Here is a 21057-nt window from a genome sequence, read left to right as displayed (position 1 = left end):
AAGGGTAATATCTCGATGTCGAAAAATAGTACACTAAAAGGTGCATGTTTTTTCTAGTAGTAATTAATAATAGTAGGAAAAAGTTAATTTTTTAAGTTTACTCCCCCATCCGCCTTCACAATCCCACATATAATTGAATATTTAGCATACTTCTTAAAACTTCTTACATACTTCTTAGTGAACAATGTTTTTTTTTCCCCCTCGTTTTCAGTCTTTTCAAACTTTTTATTGAGATGGGTGTGGTCGTATCATATCCCCCCCCCCGAACCGTTTTCAAGGTATTCTAAGTAGGGGATTACTTTATTGCTTTATATCCTTAACCGCTTTATAGTGACTTGTTCTTCTGAGGTAAAATGACTTCTTGCATAATACTATTCAAGTATTGTTACCGTTGTAAATGAGGGGGAGGAGAGAAGCTGCTAAAACGGAAGTGAGGGAAGAATGGCCTTTTATGCAATTGTCCACAATTGCCCCAAAGTAGTACCGAAATAACATGTTGCATTCCATTTCATTATCTTTGAGGTGAAAAATAACTTCGGTTTTCTGGAAACACCTTTTAATTTTCATTGTTTTCAAAATATCTTGCGATATCGATACATATTATCCATAATTTATGACTGTTTTTATTGTCGTGCATTGTGATGTATATAACTTCGCTGCTTCGTTGTTTCTCATTTTACTACACGCTTTTTACTATTTTAGATGGGTAAATTATTCTATATTTTGAAATCTTCCGTTTGCTTGTGGTTTTTATATCATTACGTATACCGTCACAGCGTTTATTATAATCTGATCACCTGCTGTTTCTATTTCTAACCTTTGATGTTTTCACTATTCCCTTGTTTCCGCCTTTCGTTCTGTAAACATATTTACTTTATACTTAAATAAATAGATTTTAAAGTCGGGAATCTTCCTGATTCCTTAATTTCAAATTGTCATCTGTATTCTAATTCAGGAAATACCCTGCATTAATATCTTTGCATCATTGAAAGAACTTTTTTTTTTTTTTTAAGTTTTCTAAACACTTCATGAGTTGTTCTTGGGACAAAGCGATAAAAAACAATAACTATCACGATCTTAGTCCCTTTGAACCAGAGAGTTCAGTTAACATCTGATTTATAAACAAATTGACTTGTGAATCCATAACCGATGGTTGTACTGCCCCCTAGTGATTGTGTGAAGAACTAATTTTAATACACTATTATGCGATTTTCACCGTTATATAACTAAATTATTATGTTACGTTATTATAAATGAAATGTTAACCGATTTCGTTTTTTTTTTTTGTGTTTTCCTTTTTCTACATCAAGAAAATTATGTAAGCCTTGTGGCATAAGTTGGCATACATATTGCAAAGAAAACATGCACAAATAATGTCACTTAATCATTAGCCTTGACCTTTTTTTTTTTTTTTTTTTTCTTCCCTCCCTAAACTCACTTTCTCTTACTGTTATAGCAATTAAACAGCATGTTATGAGTGTACCTTAGGCGTGGTGACTCGCACTCCGAGAATTGCCTCGTCCTTAGTAATCAACATACTTTCCCTGTTGCTCGAATGGGGACATCAATGTGGGTGGGCATAAGAAAGAAGGTAAAAAGTAGGCCACGGTTGCGCGTTGGCCACTAAACCTACTGAACCAGTACTTTTGGATCTTCCCCACAGATGTGTCACTCAACACACACATTTTTCTTTTTTTTTTCTCCTTTTGGTATTTTTATTCGTAATTTCCTTTTTTTTTTTTTTAAATTTTCGAATGTCGAATACTTATTCGCTCTCCATTGGTATCTATGAAATATATACAAGTATTCCCATACAAAGTAAAACGATTTTTTTATATGTTTGTACTTTGTTGTGACGTCATCATGTTGCAAACGTCATTATTAAAAGATTACAAGCAAAGCACCTATCGAGAGGTACGTTAAAAAAAAAAGGAAGAACGTGACTTGAATGCTTCTTACAAAAGGAGATTATTATATTGTCTTGTAGCTTTTAATTTAAATCTGTAATGAGCATTCAGTACGCAGAAGATAGCGGAGTAAAGGGTCGAAGAGATCACCATTGTCCCTTTTTATAGCAAGTTAGGCAGGTTTATTATGTGCTTGGCTAATAACAGGATGAAGAGGTATTTCCTTTTCAACTCTGGAGGGCTAAGTACCTAACTTACGACATAGCTTGGGGGAAGGAGAAGAGATATGTAACATCACACTGACTCGGTTGCCAAGTTATTACTTATATTTTCCAATTTATAGCTCATCATAATTATCGATCTCTAGTCTCCAGGAAAAAATGTAATACTGTACTTAGTATCACAAAGCTTCCCAGAGGCAGTGGTTATTTGAAATATTCAAGAGCGGAATCAGGATTCTAATGAAGACAAATCTCTATTCTTAATGGAGGAAACTGAAAATATCACTTATTGATTATTAACTTCGGAATTACATATTAATACGGAATTACATCTATGTAGGGATTGGCTGTAGGACATCATAAGTTGGCGAGATTGCTCCAGGCACTGTGCTTATATGGGTTTCACACTCAATACAAAGAGTTGTTTCTATATAGTTACTTAAAAAAACTTCTATTTTTTAGATTGTCCCTAATTAACGGGTTTCGCATTCCCTTAAGACCTGTATCCATGGGAAATATTTCGATAAAAAAGCAGGTAATGCTAAAAGCTAGAAGTAGAGCGAGCTTTCCGAACGATTCCAGTGGGATGAATATATCTACACACACACACACACACACACACACACACACACACACACACACACACACACACACACACACACACACACACACACACACACACACACACACACGCATATACACAAAAGACAATGTTGAATCAATAAAAAAGATATGACAGACATACTAGATTCGGCCACCTGTCGCTGTACTTGCAGCTACCACGTCTGTAGTGATTTGTCATTTGTCACCACTCATCTGGTTTAGATGCACTGATTGCCATGTTGAGTCTTCGCAATAGATGCCTCTCCAGATGATTCTACAAGTTCTCATTAGGATTTAAACTGGAGGTTTTAAGATGAGAGAGGAAAGACGATGAAGTCCGTAAAGTGTTCCACAAACTACTCGCATTATCGTAATGATACAATCCATTACTCTCTGAAAAATAGGAATAATAAGGGAATGCACTTGGTATCCTTATGAAGGGTTTGGGGCTTCTTGATAAAATAGCATCTCAGCGTGGATTCGAACCATTGCTCAGGAAAGAAACATAATCACTGGAATGGTTAAAATCTACAATAATTATCAAGACTAGACGTGTTGAATATTCGGAACCGCTGAAATATTATTAGGATCTGGCACAAGCCCTGTGTACAATATATTACTAAACTTGGCAGCAGCAGAGAATGCAATTCTCTGTGTTTCTTTACCATTCATGTTAGAAATGGGAGATTGCTGACTGGGTTCTCTTTCTTATGCTCCTGTCACTTTGTGTGTGTGTGTGGCAGGAATTCGTATGGTCATGATGATAATGCCAACTATTATCGGTAAGCCATTTTCATGACATGGTACATCTGACTTGTTTTTATAAATTTAATACACCATCCTTACCGATATCAGTATCACTGATAAAGTCACTAGCATTCTGATAAAATCACTAATATCTTTTCTTCGAATCGCAACTTTTGCATCCCTAAAGCAATGTGAGTCATTAACACTGGGTCTGTATTGCTGGAAATTTTACCTAAACAGTTCGACGGCGATATATTCATTCCAGTGATGCTCATAATTACGGGAATATTAAATAAATGTATATTCAACTCGAACACTATATAATAGATTCTTTATGGGTATATAGAAATATCTGCATTTCGTAATAATCGCTGTGATAAAATAGATACAGTTTTTTTGCTAACTATTAATGAACCGTACGGCAGGATTTTTATTTTATTTATTATGATTCTTTAGAATTCAGTAAAAGAGGCAATAAACATTTTCTAGGTCCTTTCAACCACGGCCGCGCCGTGCAGTTGTGCAGATTGTGCCCCGCACAAGGGCGCTTGAATATGAGGGGCGCCATTTCACCACGGGAAATAATTTAAAAAAAATATATAAATTTTCTTATTCTTGAATTATATCGCACTTTATAAATTACAAATTATAGTTAATATAATAAAATTGAAATTTAAAATTATTATGAATTGTTAATAATCTAACAATATTTTTAACTTAATACATCACCAGTTTTATTATAATTTGTTTGAAGTGAAATTATCAATATTACCACAGATTTTTTTTCACAGAGTAAGCATCGACTTAGCGAAAATTGTATAAATATTCTCGCTTGATTAACAAAATAAATATTTTTGAAAACTTTTATTATTAAAAATTCCTTATTAATGAATTTTAGTGATTACAATGTTCTACTATTGTTAAATAAAATTTATTTTTATGTATGAGTATAAACTGTTTTGTACTTTTAACAAAGTAACATTTTTCGCAAAAATTTTTTTATGGAAACTTATTTTATGGGGGCGCTGAAAGAGTTTTGCACAAGGACGCCTCCTACCGACGGCGCGGCACTGCTTTCAACCGTAGATGAGTTAGCCGATCTTCAGATGTCGGTGGTAGAGTTCCCTGTCTCCAGAATTTTTGAGTTTTTTTTTTTTTTTTTTTCTTCCGCAGAGCAAACCAAATGGCCAGCGAGCTCATAAAGTTGACAAACGATAATCCATCCATCGCATTTTCATGACTTTCTCGGTTTAATTCCAAACAACTTAATCCGAAGCATTTCATTCTAATACTGCACATATAAAAACACGGATAATAATATGTGACTTTCATATCCTCTGCAATTTCCACGGGTTTCATTAATAAATACGAATAACAGCTCCCTCCCATAATCATAAACAAACAGATAATTTGTGTTGATTGGTATTTCACATTCACAGTTCGTTTAAATATTAAATTAATAGTTTTGAGTTACATCGTGGTATATTTCATCCAAACAGTAGATGAGTTTTATTCGCTTGGTATGGAATTAAAGTCCTCTCATTGGTCATGTTTAATTAATCTCGACAACAGGAGAATGTTATTATTATATCTTAATGTTAAATGTATGATAAACAGAAGCAAAACAACAACATATATATAAAGCACTATGATACTTTCTTATAAGCTCAAGAATTGATTATGATCTTGGTTAGATGCTTATGAGGATTATAATCTATTGCACTCGGCTAAAGCCACAATAGCTAGTGTTTTCGTTAAACGCTTTCAGTAGCTTAAAAATGTCAGATGCGTTGCAGCTCACGATACAAAAACCCATGCACAGTTCCGCGTTCTTTATAAACTCAGCAACAATACGGCTGCAGGTTTGTGTAAGCACTCATCAACTTACAGATTCAGATAGCTTATTTTATTACTATCTGAGATTTTATTTATTTATTATATATGTTTTTTTGTAATCCTATTCTCGCCTCTTTTCTCTTGCGGACTCCTTCCCGTTGCCCATTATTTTAGCTACTAAGCGGGAGGGTGAGGGGGAGTGGAATGAAATGCCTGACACAGTTCCGTAAATCCACTTAGACGTATCGATCGCTGCCACGTGCTCGCCTTCTCCCAGCATCCTCCGCGCCCACCTACCCTTTCTCGTGTTCTTATCACTGTTAATAACCTTGAACGCTGCCCATCTGTAACTCCACTATCTGCTTTCGGCCGTTCACCTCTTCCAGTCCCGTAAGTAATTGCTATAAATGATGGCATGATGCAGCGCCGCCCTTGGCGACAATGGAAATTACTCGTTGCGTAACAAATATATATATATATATAAAACTCATATATATGTGTGTGTATATATATATATATATATATATATATATATATATATATATATATATATATATATATATATATATATATATATATGATTTTTTTACTCAGATATGGAACATGAAAATACAGTGTAAGGGAAAATATAAGTGGTATCTTTCTATTTATTTATTTTTATGAACTGGTATTTAAGAAACATTGCAGACTATTATAGCAAAATAAATGAGTTTAACCAAGCTCAATGAATTTTTTAAACATTCCGGTTCATCTGTTCCATAAAATCGTCGAGTAGCTGCAGACAGTTAATCGCTGATGTTTCAGTTATAACGGACCGGGGGAGGGGAATTATATATACCGTATATACACACCATATTCTCTTTGAAGTATGACAACGTATTGGGAAAGTAGCGGTTCTCAAATTTTATAAATCCATAGGCCTATTTTTATTTAATAATTTCGTGCTGACTAAATTTTTTTACACTAAAGATTATTTTTTTTATTTATTTAAAAAACTTTATCTATCATTAACATGTATTTATTTTGTTATTAGAGATATCAATTTTTTTCTGGATTAAACCTTTATTATAAATCCAATTTTATAGAAAATATTTAAATTTGTTTTTACTTTTATGAAATTAAGTTTTGGGCTGACTTCCAGGGATTTCTTGGAATATATCGCGAATCCCCTGGGTTTTACGATGTTTGAGAAACGCTAAATTATACATACGTTTTAAATTAAAGAGTATATCCTCTTGCATTGTTTACGACTACAGTTGGATTTAAAATTGAAAATCAATAATGTTTATTTCTAGCAAAACCTCTTTGTGTGTGTGTGTGTGTGTGTGTGTGTGTGTGTGTGTGTGTGTGTGTGTGTGTGTGTGTGTGTGTGTGTGTGTGGTTAATCCCCGTCTTCAGGGAATCTCAGCATCTCTATAGCAATTACGCAATAATTTCGATGGAAATCCCTAATATGATTTGATAAAAGTATGGTATATGAATCAGTAACATGAAACAAAATATTAAAACATGAAACAGAAACATTACTTACTAATTATCTTAACTACTTAAAATGAAGAATAACTTACGATATATCTTTACAAAAACACGTGGCATAATTACGCGTGTGTGTGTGTATGTGTGACCGTTTTTATATATATATATATATGTATACGGTTTCATGAATATGCCTTGGAGGGGGGGAGGGAATGAGAGGACTTTGTCGATGAGCTTCTGCTTTACCTTGTGTCTTGTTTCATCCTTATAACTTGGGCTTTGTACAGCCTTGACACCTAAAACCTGAACAGGAGGAGGGTACCATAGGTGTGCAAACATGACGTTAGTCTTTCCCTTACACGTGGAGATGTCGTAACGGCATGTGAGGATTCTGTTTACGGCAGAACGACCCTTAAGTGGGTCATGGACAAAGTGCGCTTTTCTGAGAATTGTATATGTAGTTGTGATCGACTTTTAACTTGACATTTCGTTATTTTTTGCTTCCCAAATGATCTTAGTCATTATGCATAAAAAGCATGTTTTTATATGATAATGAACAAATTGTTTTAGCTGAATTTATTTCTAGTTCAGTTTTTATCTACGTCAGTGAGTTCTATATTTGGCGGCAGAAGAACAATATTAAATCAAGGGGGGGGGATTAGATAAACACAATTTTGAAATCTAAATAGTATCAGCACTATATTTTGATATGCTCTCAAGTGTCACGTGAACTTTAATGTGAATGGATGATTGAGATGTCCACAGTTTCCATTCTTTTTGTTTTTCGGTCTTTAGTGTAAACAACTTGGCAAGCAATTCCACTTAATCAAGGTTAGAAAACAAGCTATTTATTATTATTATATTAAATATCATAAACATGTCGTACACCACAAACTGTTAATTTGTAATTAATTGTTAATTACAAATACAGCTCCAACTTTTTAAAAATATTTTTTAAGGGATGGTCCAAATACATACATACATATCAGAAAGATTATTAAGTTTCATACGTCTACTTTCTTCCACGTAATATGTTACAATTTTTTTTAAAAGAAAATTTTGCATTATGTGTCTTTAAAATTGCTAGATACATTTGTTTCTATTTTTACCATATCCGTAATTACAAATCCACACCGTACTTGAAAATCATAAGATAATAATTCTCAACAAACTTTCAAGTTTTTTAAAATATGTAAAGGTACTGCGTTTCTAATCACAAAAATGCATTAAAAAAAAAGAAAAAGAAAATACTTTGAATTCTGGTTAGATGACATTGTACTGATTCTTTTTCGCGACCAAAATGTATACAATTACTAACGCCCTCTCACCAAAACTGCAATATTATTTAAGAACAATTACATAATTTAATATTTTAAGATAGCAAATATTTAAAAAAAAGGACATTTATTTAAGATCTAGTACGACTGATCAAGCGAATGGCCATTGACAATTGGATTGGTGTGATATATAATTCGCTTTTCAGTTGAAAATTATGTCATAAATAATCATTATAACCATGGTCACTGAAAATAAAAATGTTACATGCAGCGTTACTAATTGCAACTATAAAAAATAAAATACCACATAATAAGTCCCCTTTTTTATAAGTTACTCGAAATAGTTATAAATACAACCGGGCACCTTAATGTAAAATTCATGGAACAAGTAATGCCGCGCTTAAGCTAAAACACATCAATGTTTTATTCAGTAGTAAGCCATATAGTGAAGAAATGCAAGATATATTTAAAAGTCAGTCCAAACGTATTTACATTTTTAAAAAAATTGCTTAATTTCTGTATTAATCAATCTCAATTACAAACCATATTCTTCCAATCTGCATTCACTTGGTATTTAATGATAACATACAACCGTTTTTATAACACTAATTCCCGTTACGCAATAGCGTTTCTACCCAGTAAGCGAAATGAACTTGACTTCTCGTGGATCATGGATTTCCCCCCCCCCCCCCCTTACATGCGGAAGCGATTTCGCTAGTTGCATGTAGCGCTGCCTGGTGCTCGGTTTCATTTAATTTATTATAATACGCAGTTTTTTAATGGCTGTTGCACTTTCGGTAGAAGAAACTGGTTAATAATAAATGCCAATGTGAACAGCAGAAAACAAAAGAGCGTAAATGAGTTTCAATGTTGAATTTTAGGCAAAAGAAGACAACTCTGGAATCGACATATATAATTTATACTGTAATATTAATTTTTAGATTGTAAGACACTACTTTTTCTTGACGGCATTACAATGAAATGATATGAATATCAATTGTCAAAACAAAAATACGACATGAATCTGCTGGACATCATAAAATTGTTGATATTTAATAAAATATTACAATAAGTTCAAAGTAGCCCAATATATAATTTTCTTATTTATTTTGTCATTTTAGTGGAGGGGTGCGACACAACACGAGGAGTGCCACGGGACCAGGATATGGTTACCGATTCCCTGTTAGGTGTTCAGTCCGCAGCACATGGGAGAGAAACGAAGACTTTGCTACAAAATATTTTACAGCAGTCACCCCATCAGTTAGCCTATTCTTTGGCATCTGTATATGGTCCAGTTGTTTCATGTGGCAGTAGTACAGGTAAGAGCTAAATTTTGTTTTGCTTTCGAGTGAATAAAAAAGAAAACTAATTTTTGTCGCTAATTTCAATTTAGAGATAAAAATCCTCTTTAAGAAATTGAATTGCTAGCTTGTAATATACTTTGATTTTTTATTGTACAAATTTCTTTTAATCCTTGAAATGTTTAATTTTTTTAAAATTAATTTTTAAATTTACTAATACGCGGTCTGAAATGTAAGGATTGCTAACTGTGATTTGGTCTTTAGCCAGATTTGAAATTCGTTTATTACTATGCTTGAAAACTTAAACTTCTTCTAGATTGCGACAGAGTATTAAACATCGTTTGTAATAGTTTGTATAGTTATCCTCCCCTCATGACATTATTAAATGCTTCATCGAAGTGCTCTTTAAACATTGAAACAGTTTGTGTAGCTAACCCCCCCCCCTTGAATGTTATTGTATCCGATAACATATTAAAGTTGACCTAGTCAATATATAAGCAAAGCATATTAAGATGTCTTAAAGTGCATCTCAGTTTTCTTAATACAACACTAAATAAAAAACCTCATTTGAAGTTCGAAGGACACCTGTCACCATGAAACTACAACCTTTTAACCTTGAAAACAGCTCACCGACTCCAAGGAGTTGAATTCAGCGCTCTTGTAGCATTGATTTCTCTAGCCTCACATTCCGCTTAGAGACCGTGCGGTGGCAGCACCATCACTCGTTCGGCGCGTGTATGTGGAGTGCGAGCCAGACAGGGCATTAGCCCTTTATCCTTGAATTGTCGTGGAATAGCAGTGTAGCGGTACAGCCTGACAGGCGAAGGCCAATGTTATGAGGCAGGGCTCTGGCAACGGACGTTTCCGAGAGTTTTACTCTTGGCGCTTACGGGGGCATAAAAACAAGCAAAGCGGCGATGGTGTGTCTGAAAGACGTTACCTGTCAAGACGAGGGAGTGAACAGCGCCGCCTACGTGGTTGGTAGTGTCTTAGAACAGTTGCTTAGATATGGCAGACAAAGGAAGGCGCGATTTTTTTTAAATTTATTGTTATTGTTTTTTTTTTTTTGTTTGTTTACTGGTTGTTTCCTTGTGGATGCAGTTTATGAGTGTTGCTGGGATTAGTTTGCCACGACTGAAAAATTAATGGAAGTTAGCACACAGCTTAAAGGTCTCTATCTCGTATTGGTTGATTGCGAAAATGGAGTGTTTAAAATGAAATAGTAAACACACCACCTCTGAAAATGTAAATAAATGTACTTTCAAAAATGATGTATTTAACCTATTTTCCCGAGCTGATTGCATCTCAGATGAATCATGGAAAAAAATATTAAACTTATCTTTTTCCTTCATATGTATATAGACAAATAACCCATTACAATTCCCAAGTTTTTCCTTAGCTTTTAGTTTCAACATCCTTGAGCTAGTTTCCTTTCTTCTTCTTCTTCTTCTTCTTTTTAAGGAAGAAAAGGTGATCATTATAGAATTCTTGAATGCAATATAATACATAAATAAGCTCTTACCTTTATGGCCCTCCCAATTTAAGATATATTCTTGAATGGTAGCCTAAATTTTGCTATCCTTGTGCTCCAAAGCCTAGAACTCGAAATCGAAATAATAATAATAATCCGGAAGAGGATTCCAAAATTATGTCTGCCTCTGGGCTTCTTAATTGATATTAAATTACTGCATTCAGAATGAATAATAAAAGATGGTCAGTCGGTAAGAATGGTTAATCCTAAGACTAACCACTTTATCTTGAATTGATTACGGAAGCAGAATCTAAGTGAATCTTTAGGTTCTTTAAGTGCCGTGGATTATTATTATTTATTATTTACAAATAAACAAGGCTTCTTGGGAGAAAAGGGCAACGAAGATATCGAGACTTACGGATCGTAGGAGCCCCATACCTGCGAATTCGTATTTCAAAGAGTAATGCATAACTCCTTGTTTTCAACTCATCAGGGCGCCTCCACTGGATCCTGACAATAAACTGGCCATCAATATATCATAAAGCAGTGTTTTTCAGGATAATCTTAAATTTTTTCCGATTAACTGTTTCAGACCTGTCGAACGTTCACTATGGTTGGTAAAATAAACAGACTTAAACGCATGTAGTGATAATAGAATTATATAATGCGCTGATACCAGGTAGGAAATAGCATGTCTAATATAATGGATGCTTACTTTTGTGAAACTGGTTGAATATTGCCGCAAATACTCCACTGACCTTTTTTGATGGTGACGTCAGACCATTGTGAACCTCCCGTTCCCTGCAGAGCAGTGTGTGTGTACGTGTGTGCGCGCACTCGAGGAGAAAAAGATGAAAAGATCCCGCTACGTCTTTGTCAAATGTTATATAGGTCGAACAGGTGGTTTGCTTCCCAGCTGTGTTGTGCGTCTGTCGTACTGTTTGTGAAAGGAAAGTATGTCTGTTACAGGGACAGGGGAGGTGAGAGAGGAAGGCTTACGGTGAATATTGGAACTGGAAGCACATGCTGATCTTTACTGTTTCCGAAAATAGAACTTCTATTAGAATAGTGTACGAATTATTTTTTAGAATATATAGAGGAGCACGTTTCTTTCAGAACAATGCAGCATGGTTCAATTCTTGATTTAGAAAAAAAAAAAAGTTTTGTATTTTGCTTATGGTAGCCAATCAAAATTATTTCACACACTATCAAGTATAACGAACTACAATATAAGGGACCATTCTGAAATAATCAGGATATTAAAAATTGCTCAGAATAGTGAACTATTCTGAGCAATTTTTCAACACCCTTCCAAACCTTCAGATCTCCCACTCCTTCATGTCACTTCACGCATAAAAACAAACAAATTGTAATTATATCAAATTTGCATTTAAAGTTTCCAGATACATTTTCGATTTTTATAACTCTTGCGGATGGAAGTTGTTGCAATTATTGAATTTTACTGGTCTGAATGGTTAAGAGGATAACTTGCAACCATTTTTTCGTCATTCGATGTATAACTACTACGTTTTAATGGAGGCCAGAGGTGGCTTGAAGAAAGTGAAGAATAAACTTCAGTCTTTATAGAAAAGCTCTCGATTGATCTAATCAATAGACCATGATGCTACAAGGGTATGGATTTCCAGCCTTCCATGAGTGGGATATCAAAAAAAAAAATTAAAAAAAACGACTAATTGAATTCTAAAACATGGCAATTTTTGGATGTTTTGAATTGAAAAAATGAATTATTTTACAATTTTGAAAAAAAAATGACAAGTGGAATTTTTAAAAAATTACTTATTTTTAACTTGTTCAAATATATCTATTTAAAAACATTTTTTAATTCATTTTAAGAATATCCCTTTTTACAATATATCAAGGTTAATAAGTTGCTGTTTCTAATTTGAAAAATTAAATTTTTTAAAGAAACTAATTCGAATTTGTAATATAACTTTATTGTATGACTATTCTTTCTCAATCTTCCATTCCTAAGAATGAGACATCATTAAGGATATTGTCTAATTTATAATTTTTTGAATATTTTTCTCTCTTTCTCAAACCTAAAATCAGATCGGTCCTAAAATGCCAGATCTGATTTGAAGTCATATATGATATGATTTATAAAATATATATTTCCTTCATCGTATGTAGATTTTCTGTATCCCCTAAAAATCCCTCTTAGGTCTTCACAAAACTGTAAAATATCGTATTAAAATCAAAGCGTTGCAATTTAGTTCGAAATTCCATCTCGCACATGTTTTTGAACTCCTACGTCTTCCCAATTTAAAAATTTCCAGCCACTCGGCAGGCATTCATTGCACCAGACGAGGAGTCGTTTGTGGAGTTATTTTTAGAAGAAAAACATTTCGCCTTGCCAGAGGTTTTTAAGGTCAATTCACGTTGCCCTGGAGAACGCAATAATTATTTACTTACCAAACACCTGTGAGTAAGGTAGTGGAAATTACATACCACATTTAATATCTTTAAGAACCCTGATAAACGGGGGAAAAATCATGAATATACCAAGCCCGCCATTTATAAATGACAACAGACGGATTTTCAGACGTGAATTAATGGATGCGGCGAGGGAAAAAAAAAGCTACATTTGGTAGAGTTTGTCAAGAGCAAGGTTGATAAAATAGCATGAAGGAATAAGTTGTTAGCCCCTGGATGTTTATCAACTGTGAGCATATTCTATTTTAAGCATCGCCGACACGGTTCGAAGTTCATGCTCCTTGAAGTTTTTGGATAAGATGACCTTTTACTCACCGTATGGTACTTCCGTATGTGAGAGAGAGCTCGACTGTCGAAAAGGTCAATATGATCACTATCGATTTACTCCATTCGTTTCCCATGACCTGAATTTACCAGACGTTAAAATGAGGATGTTTGTGTTCCGATCAAGAAGCCATGTCGCTATTTTAGCCGCTCTCCGCTGCGCTCACCAAATAGGTTTTGACATTAGCCATTGTACGGACTCTCCAACTTCAGCACCCTTGCCGGTTTAGAGAGGCGGTTGTAAGAAGCGAAACGCTCCCGTTACTTCTTTGTAACTCTTTATGTAGGTCAGCAGGGGTGTTTTGGACCTCATTCTTTTCACCTTTCGATTCAAGATGGATTGGTCTTTTTTTTTTTTTTTTTGTAGGAAAAGTGCCCAAAAGGTCTTTTGTGTGATCATTTCTGCGAGAATTTCTATCGCTCGCATATTGTGCAAACGTTTAAAAACAATTTGTCTTGCAGATTTACAGTCGGGAATGAGAAATATGATTTAAAAAAAAAAAAAGTCATATATTTGAGTAGAATGTTTCTGTTCAGATACACCAAGAATTTAAATAAACGCTTTAAGGAGCAGATTATTGGCCTGCTATTATCAATAATGCAAATATAATTAGATGATAACAAAGAACAGAAAATAAGTGTCATTTTACTTCTATCCTCACTTATTTTCTTAAAAAACAAAATCCACTAGCTCTGCAGCAGCTGCCATTGGTTCCATTCCGACCGAACAATTCAGACAAACCGGCCGGAGAACACATGTATTTACCAGACATAATAATAATCGCACAACTTGTCTCATGATTTTAGTTGTTTTGGTTAAATTGTAAACAAGAACTCAGAAGCAACAATCTACATCTTTTATCTAAGTTTCCTTTAAAAAATGCGTGAATTTAATAATTTAAAAAATATATAATATTTATTTTATTATTTATAATAATTATTTAATTTTAATAAATCATTATAATATTATAATATTTATGATAATCATTATAATATTTATTATATTAAATAAATACTTATATTAAATAATATAAGTTTTATTATAATATAATATTACAACGAACGGTGTTTTTTGTTTTTTATTAGTTAAAAAGATTCTTCTTCTTCTAAATAGTTATTATTTTATATAACATGCGCTCAGCAAAAACAGAAAAATATTGAAATAAACATGTTATTTTTGAAACTACGTAACGGCGTGGCCCTGTTTGCGAACTATGTGTTGACTTGGTAGTTCTTTCCGTATCGGTCGTCCAGGAAGTACTTTGGCTTGGTCAAAGAGACCGTTAAGCTTTTGTTGTGATTGTATTGTCAGGTGCGTTTCTTGTAGGGACAGATCTGGAAGCGTTGAAAAGCAGCAATGAATAACACCGGCGTGTTTATTTATTAACGGAGTCGAATCCGTTTGGACATGAGCCTCCTGACCCTTCACTTAAATGTGCCCAATAATAGTACAGAAGAATAACTCCGATTTGTTGATCTTCTCGAGTGAATTTAATCCGTATTATTTCCATGTTTACAATTTAAAAAAAAAAAAAAGTGATTTGTATGTCTAAGCAGCTGAAGAATTTTTTTTTTTTTTTGTACTTCTAATGAGATTAAAATTGCTGTCCTGAAGTACAGTTAGTTCAAACAATTTGGAAGATATCTGTAGCTATCAAAACCCTTCCAAATGCTCTTCATATCATGACAAAATATTATTATATTTCATCATGATGTATATGACGAAATAAATATTCTTTATTTATGTGTATGTAGAACCTTGATTTCTTTGAAGAAATATAAACGACCAATAATATAGATTACTTTGCTCTCATTTTAGGGTCTCTACCTCCAAGTCCTGCCGACAGCGGCGTATCAGATGTCGACAGTAGCAGTGGCCACCTAAGTAATGACGAATCTAAACCCCGACCTCACGTCAGCACAAGTAAGTTTTCTAGTGATTTTTAAATATATATATATATATATATATATATATATATATATATCGATATCGCGAACATGAATTGCTATTAGGGTATTACTAATTAAAAAAATAAAGGGCATCACTGAGTTAATCTCATATATTAATAAATATGTTTCCTATATACTACATTTGACATACTTGAGATTTATAACTACGCAGCTTTACGTAATCAACGTAGTAGCAACAGAGTGGAACTAAGTTATTCGTTTAGACCTTCATGAACTGCAATAGATAACGAGGTGAGTTGACCTCACACTGAGATAACCTGTTACCTCATTTGGTGACCTACAACTCTTTTAAGGTTGAACGTGACACTTTCTTCAGGGTTCACCTGGTGTTTTGCATCAACAGCTACTTGGCCACCTGGTTTTTCGACCTGCCACTCTCTCTATTGGTGTGCCTGTATTCCCCCCCCCCCAAAAAAAAGGTATTTTTTTATTACTTTTTTTTTTAATTACTGAAACCAGTTTTTAATCATTTTTAGAAGGAAACTAGATTATAAACGATAAACTTGACTTTAAGCTTTGGACCCTTTTCCTCCAAACAGTTGCATTAATTTTACTGAGAATTAAACTATGTTATGTAAATTTAAAAAAATATATATTCAAAGATTTTAATGTTATAGGAAGATTTTTTTTTTTAATAGTTCCGCCATCTCGGACGCCAGAGTCGTCGAGTCCCAACGGTTTATCCTATGTGTCACCCTACGGCCATCTGACACAGCCGTCCCACCTCTCAACACCACAGTATCCGGTCAGGCCAAATTCTTGTAAGTATCATAGTGGAGAGATTATTTTCTTTCATTTGAAAATTTCAAATGAAAGAAAATAAGATACTTTATTTTGTCTCATGGGTGGGCGGTGGGGAGGGGGGAATAATAATAATAATAATAAGCTGAGTTATAACCATCAGCTTTCCAAATCAACGTACTAATTATACAAAAAAAAAAAAATTAAATCATTCGCTGATATATTTTAACGAGAATGGGGACCAAATTCCAAAAGTATGATAATCCAATCTTTCGTATAATATCCTTATTATTCTTGTAGAAGCCGTACTTCCTCCTTCCGTTGTTATTGTATATACACCATTGATGAGTCAATGGTGTAAACAAAAAGGAAAAATAAAATCAAGGCTATCTGAGTTTGTATGTGATTTTCGTTATGTTAATGGATTTGTGATTTTAGTTATGGATTCCACCATGGCTTCGATACGTTGGGATCTTGCCATCTTGTTGAAATGCTTCTTGGTTTGCTTTTGATGCTGTCGGAATACCAATTAGTAAATGTCCATCTATCAACTTTGATTACTGATGTGCCCATTTCATTTTTTCTTGTTGCATTTCATTTCATTTTTCGTATTTGTATCACATAATTTATTCAATACAACTTCTTGCTTTGCGTGTGCAAATCAAATTTGACTGCCTTCTTCTGGTAACTGGAAACCTAAGAACCTAGTAGCGTAAGAAGTCAAACTTAGCCCAATACGTTCTTCGGTTTCCAGGATGTGTTCCGACTAAATATTCATGACTTGCCTTCGTTATTGGTGGAGTGGTTAGCGTATTCCACTCTGTAACCAAAAGTTGTCTGGTTCGAATCCACCGTAGGTGTGAACGTCTTTAGGTAAGAGATGATTTTCATTCTCCGGGTGTGACGTCACCGCTCAGCTTATTGTAATCTTGAAGTAGGTTGAAAAAAGTTCCATTATTTGGTCTCTAGAGCAGGTTTATAGGATTATGTAATCCTTAACCTTTGCATTGTTACTATAGGCTAACAGCTTTTCGTGGACGGGATTCTCATTAAAAAAAAACAAAAAAACAGTCCTTTAAAAGTGACGCTCCTTCGCCCCCCAGTTATGACAATAATGTAAACCTACCTAATCAGAGAGCTGTCAAATTGATTATAAGAGCAGTTGTGACATTCATAATTTCTTGTTTGTGATTTGTGTTGTACCATTAGAGAAAGCTTTGCATTTATCTCTATCACTTTTATCTATGTGGGTCACTGCCTTCGGAGACAATATATTGCCCTGTGATAAAAAAAATAATTTATCTCTTTTATTTGTGTAAATCACTTATAAATGTCGTTTTTTTTTATTTGTACAATTCTCGACAAGGGAAAAACAGAGAGAGCGTAGGTAGTGAAGGTGATTTTATTAGTATTATTATTATTTCTGCTATTTCCTGTTTTGCAACATTTCTAGAATTCGACAATTAAATTTTCGGCACGACTTAAATAATTGGAATTTACTGTAATTCATTTTTTATTTTCGGAAATGGTTGATCGCCAGTTTGTCACTCTTACAGAAATTACAACCACAAACACCCTTTTTCATCAGAATTCCTTCTCTTGTATCCTCCCCTCTTTCCTTACTCATCATGACAACAGCGTTGCCTAACTTTCTGCTTAGATTCCCTGTTGCGATTACCTGCACAACATGAAGACGGCTTCTGATTGGTTACCTCGTTCGGTACATCCACCATGTCACAGCAGCCTGTTGTATGTGTTTGTGATCGGATTGTCCACATTGGCTGCTTTCTCTTTTCCGCTGCGCCCGCCTTGCGCTCTGTCGGCTTTGACCTTCACAAGACAGGAAAGTCATGATGTCGTTGAACCAGTAACTCACTGGCATTGAAATCCAGTTCGGACGCGTCTCCATCCGCCTCGTTTCCTGTGCCGAGATCGTTAAGGCTCTTGCGTGAGAGTGGCCGCAGGGAATCTGTGCTGAAAGGCTTCAACTATTTCCTCCTCTTTGTTTCAGGGTTAGTGTCAAGATAGAGACAGCTAAAGGAACAGCTACACCCTTCATACATAACTCTGAATTCTTAAGGGCTTAAAATGATAGTTTTTATAGGTTCAGCAGGAAGTAACGAGGGTATTGTAGGGTCAAAGGTTGACCTTCTCTCTGTGTGATCATGTAAAGAGGCACGACGATGTTGTGTCAGTATCCTAATTGTTTTGAGTTAAAGTTAGGGCGCACACTAAATAAACAATTTCTTCTTGATTGAACTTTTCCAATAAAGATTTTTTAAAACTATTAGTTTGCGTAATGTCGCTACTGTTCATTTGAGTTTTTTAATTGTTAAATCAAATTCAGAAATTAATCTTTTTTTTTTTTTTTTTTTCAATAAATGATTTTGTATCGAAAGCAGTGGCTGCTCGTGGCTTGAAATCGTGGGGATACTGCAACTTTCGCAATATACATACACACTGTAAGTACAGTATATATGTGTTTGGATAAAATATCAAAATTATGGTAAAAATTAAAAAAATGAAACATGAAAAAATATTGTTTATTATCGATAAAAATATACAGTTTAGTATAATTCAAAATTACTTAAAAATAAAAGCCATCATAACCCCAATAATGTTCTAAAATAAAAACTATAACAAATGTTATGTCTTTCATTGTAATGTCCAAATATTTAAAGAGACGGAGTAAACACGATAAGCCCTATAAACACACTACTACTACTACTAGCGCAAATTGCATATAAACAAGAGTGGAACTGCGCGACAGACAGTGCCGCATTACGCTAATAGCTCGCATCTCACTATGACGTGCATATGCTTGCGCGCGTAGCAATATGACACTGGGAAACTCCTAAGTGCTACAAGATGGATTTTTATTATTTTTTATACAAAATAAGAGAATTGTATAGGATTGTTGATGATAAAATTAAATATTACAAGCAAATATAAATAAATTAATAAATATATTTATATATCGAGAAAAATTGGGGGTGCTGCATATGCACGAGCCGTCCCTGATCGAAAGTAAACATAATTTTTTTTGACCTTATCAATTATCACGAAATAAATTAAATACATTTTATGTTTTGACTCCTGACAACGAATAAAGCTTTGAAAATAAACATCTAATACAAATTAGTAGTCATTACGTCCGAGATTATTTGCGTGTACTTTTCACGAGAACATGCTAGTCGTCTGCATTGGCAATAGCCAATAGGATAAAAACAAATCCAATATCCTACTTTTACTTTTTGTTTACTTCAAGGTAAAGGACTTCGTTGTTTATATATTATTAATTTTTTTTTTTAAATCGGACACACGGGAAAGGGTGTTTTTTTTTTTTTTTTTATATATCGCTACTTTCAAAACGATACATCACTGTCATTATTGTTATTTCTCTTGACATTGTGAGCAACTTATGTTCCGCTCTAATAAACTCCAAGTTTTTGCTGTACTTTCTTCCTGTAAAGTCTTCCTTCCTTCCTTCCTCCTTTAAATGAAAAGATTACTGGCTCGTCATTTCCGCTTTTTTCTCCTCTTGTCTGGGTACCTTAAAAGAAAAATTCCTAAAGGTACTTAACCGAAATAATCAAAATTCTTACATCAAGATGATTCTATTTCAAGTGCATTCTTTAATCTACTTCACTGTACCGCCACTCTAAGAACTTTCAGTAATTTGCTATTGCTGTCAAATGATAATTCTGGAATTGGGAGAAAAAAAAGATTCGTATTTGAATTCCTAAGGAAATTGTTAATAGTAATAATATTAAGTCATCTAACTTGGCTACCAGTGGAAATTGAACTTCCCCCTCAGTCTCCAAAAGTTAAATAAGGCTAAAAGGCTTCGCCTGCTTTCATTTGGAACTAAAAGGCGTTAAAAAAAATTATTTTTTATTTTATGGATTAATACAATTTGAGTTTGTAAATAAACTGTGATTACTCATCTTATTCAAAGTTGACTGTAACCAGAGCAACTGCCAAATTCAAAAGGGAATAAATTAATAGAAGTTAATTTAATTACATTTGTCAATGAATTTGCGTTTTTGACAAATTAAGTACTTCTTATATTTTTGACACTGATTACAAACATTTTTTTTATTATTAAATACGCATTTTAAGAAATATGCACCTTATCCTAAAATAATGGTTATGAAATCCGATCTTGGTGGATCGTTGGCCTTTAATTTAAGCACTGTGGATTATTATTACGTTATATTAAGATTTTACCACAAGAAGGACTTTTCAGCTAAAGGGGAGTTAGTGTCTTATACGGACTTTTTCTTTCGGAAACTCGTTTTTTTTTTTTTTTCTTCCCTTCCCGCAGACTGAACACATACGTTTACAGACATAACACAGTGGTTCTCTCAAAGCCCTTTGTTTCTTCAGCCTTAATTCTAGCTGATCATCCTAACTGTTTATAATATAATTAAAGACCTAGAAAAGCATTTTAGTGGGTTGCAATTTTTAAATTTTATGTGGAAATGCATAATCTATATACGAATTATATACTACAGTGGCGCACTCAGGATTTAATCTTGGGGAGGGGGGGGAGAGTTAAGTACACGATTTGAGAATACACACTACGCATTGCATATGACCTATGACTGAGTACTACAGTGATCGCCTATACATGATACCCGTGATTTCCTTTGGCCCGGCTCGGGCAAACGAAGTAGCGCTCGGTCCGACAGAGCAATACTTCGTTTGCCTCGCATTCAACGGTGG

General features: G+C 34.1%; 1 protein-coding gene across 1 annotated transcript in view; it reads left to right on the top strand.

The window, feature by feature from the left end:
- LOC150104851 (uncharacterized) overlaps positions 1-21057 on the top strand; it is an 867921-nt gene that overhangs the window by 821435 nt on the left and 25429 nt on the right. Inside the window, exons 9-11 of the mRNA XM_090395079.1 lie at positions 9189-9386; positions 15437-15541; positions 16227-16349. Of these exons, the coding sequence (XP_090251205.1) occupies positions 9189-9386; positions 15437-15541; positions 16227-16349 (426 nt within the window). The remainder of the gene's footprint in view (positions 1-9188; positions 9387-15436; positions 15542-16226; positions 16350-21057) is intronic.

Source organism: Typopeltis vanoorti, chromosome 7, assembly GCF_054136105.1.
Source record: "Typopeltis vanoorti isolate ZY-2024b chromosome 7, IOZ_Tvanoo_1.0, whole genome shotgun sequence".
Classification (NCBI taxonomy): domain Eukaryota; kingdom Metazoa; phylum Arthropoda; class Arachnida; order Uropygi; family Thelyphonidae; genus Typopeltis; species Typopeltis vanoorti.
The sequence above is the reverse complement of the archived record's forward strand: the minus strand, read 5'-3'. Positions and strand labels throughout refer to the sequence as shown.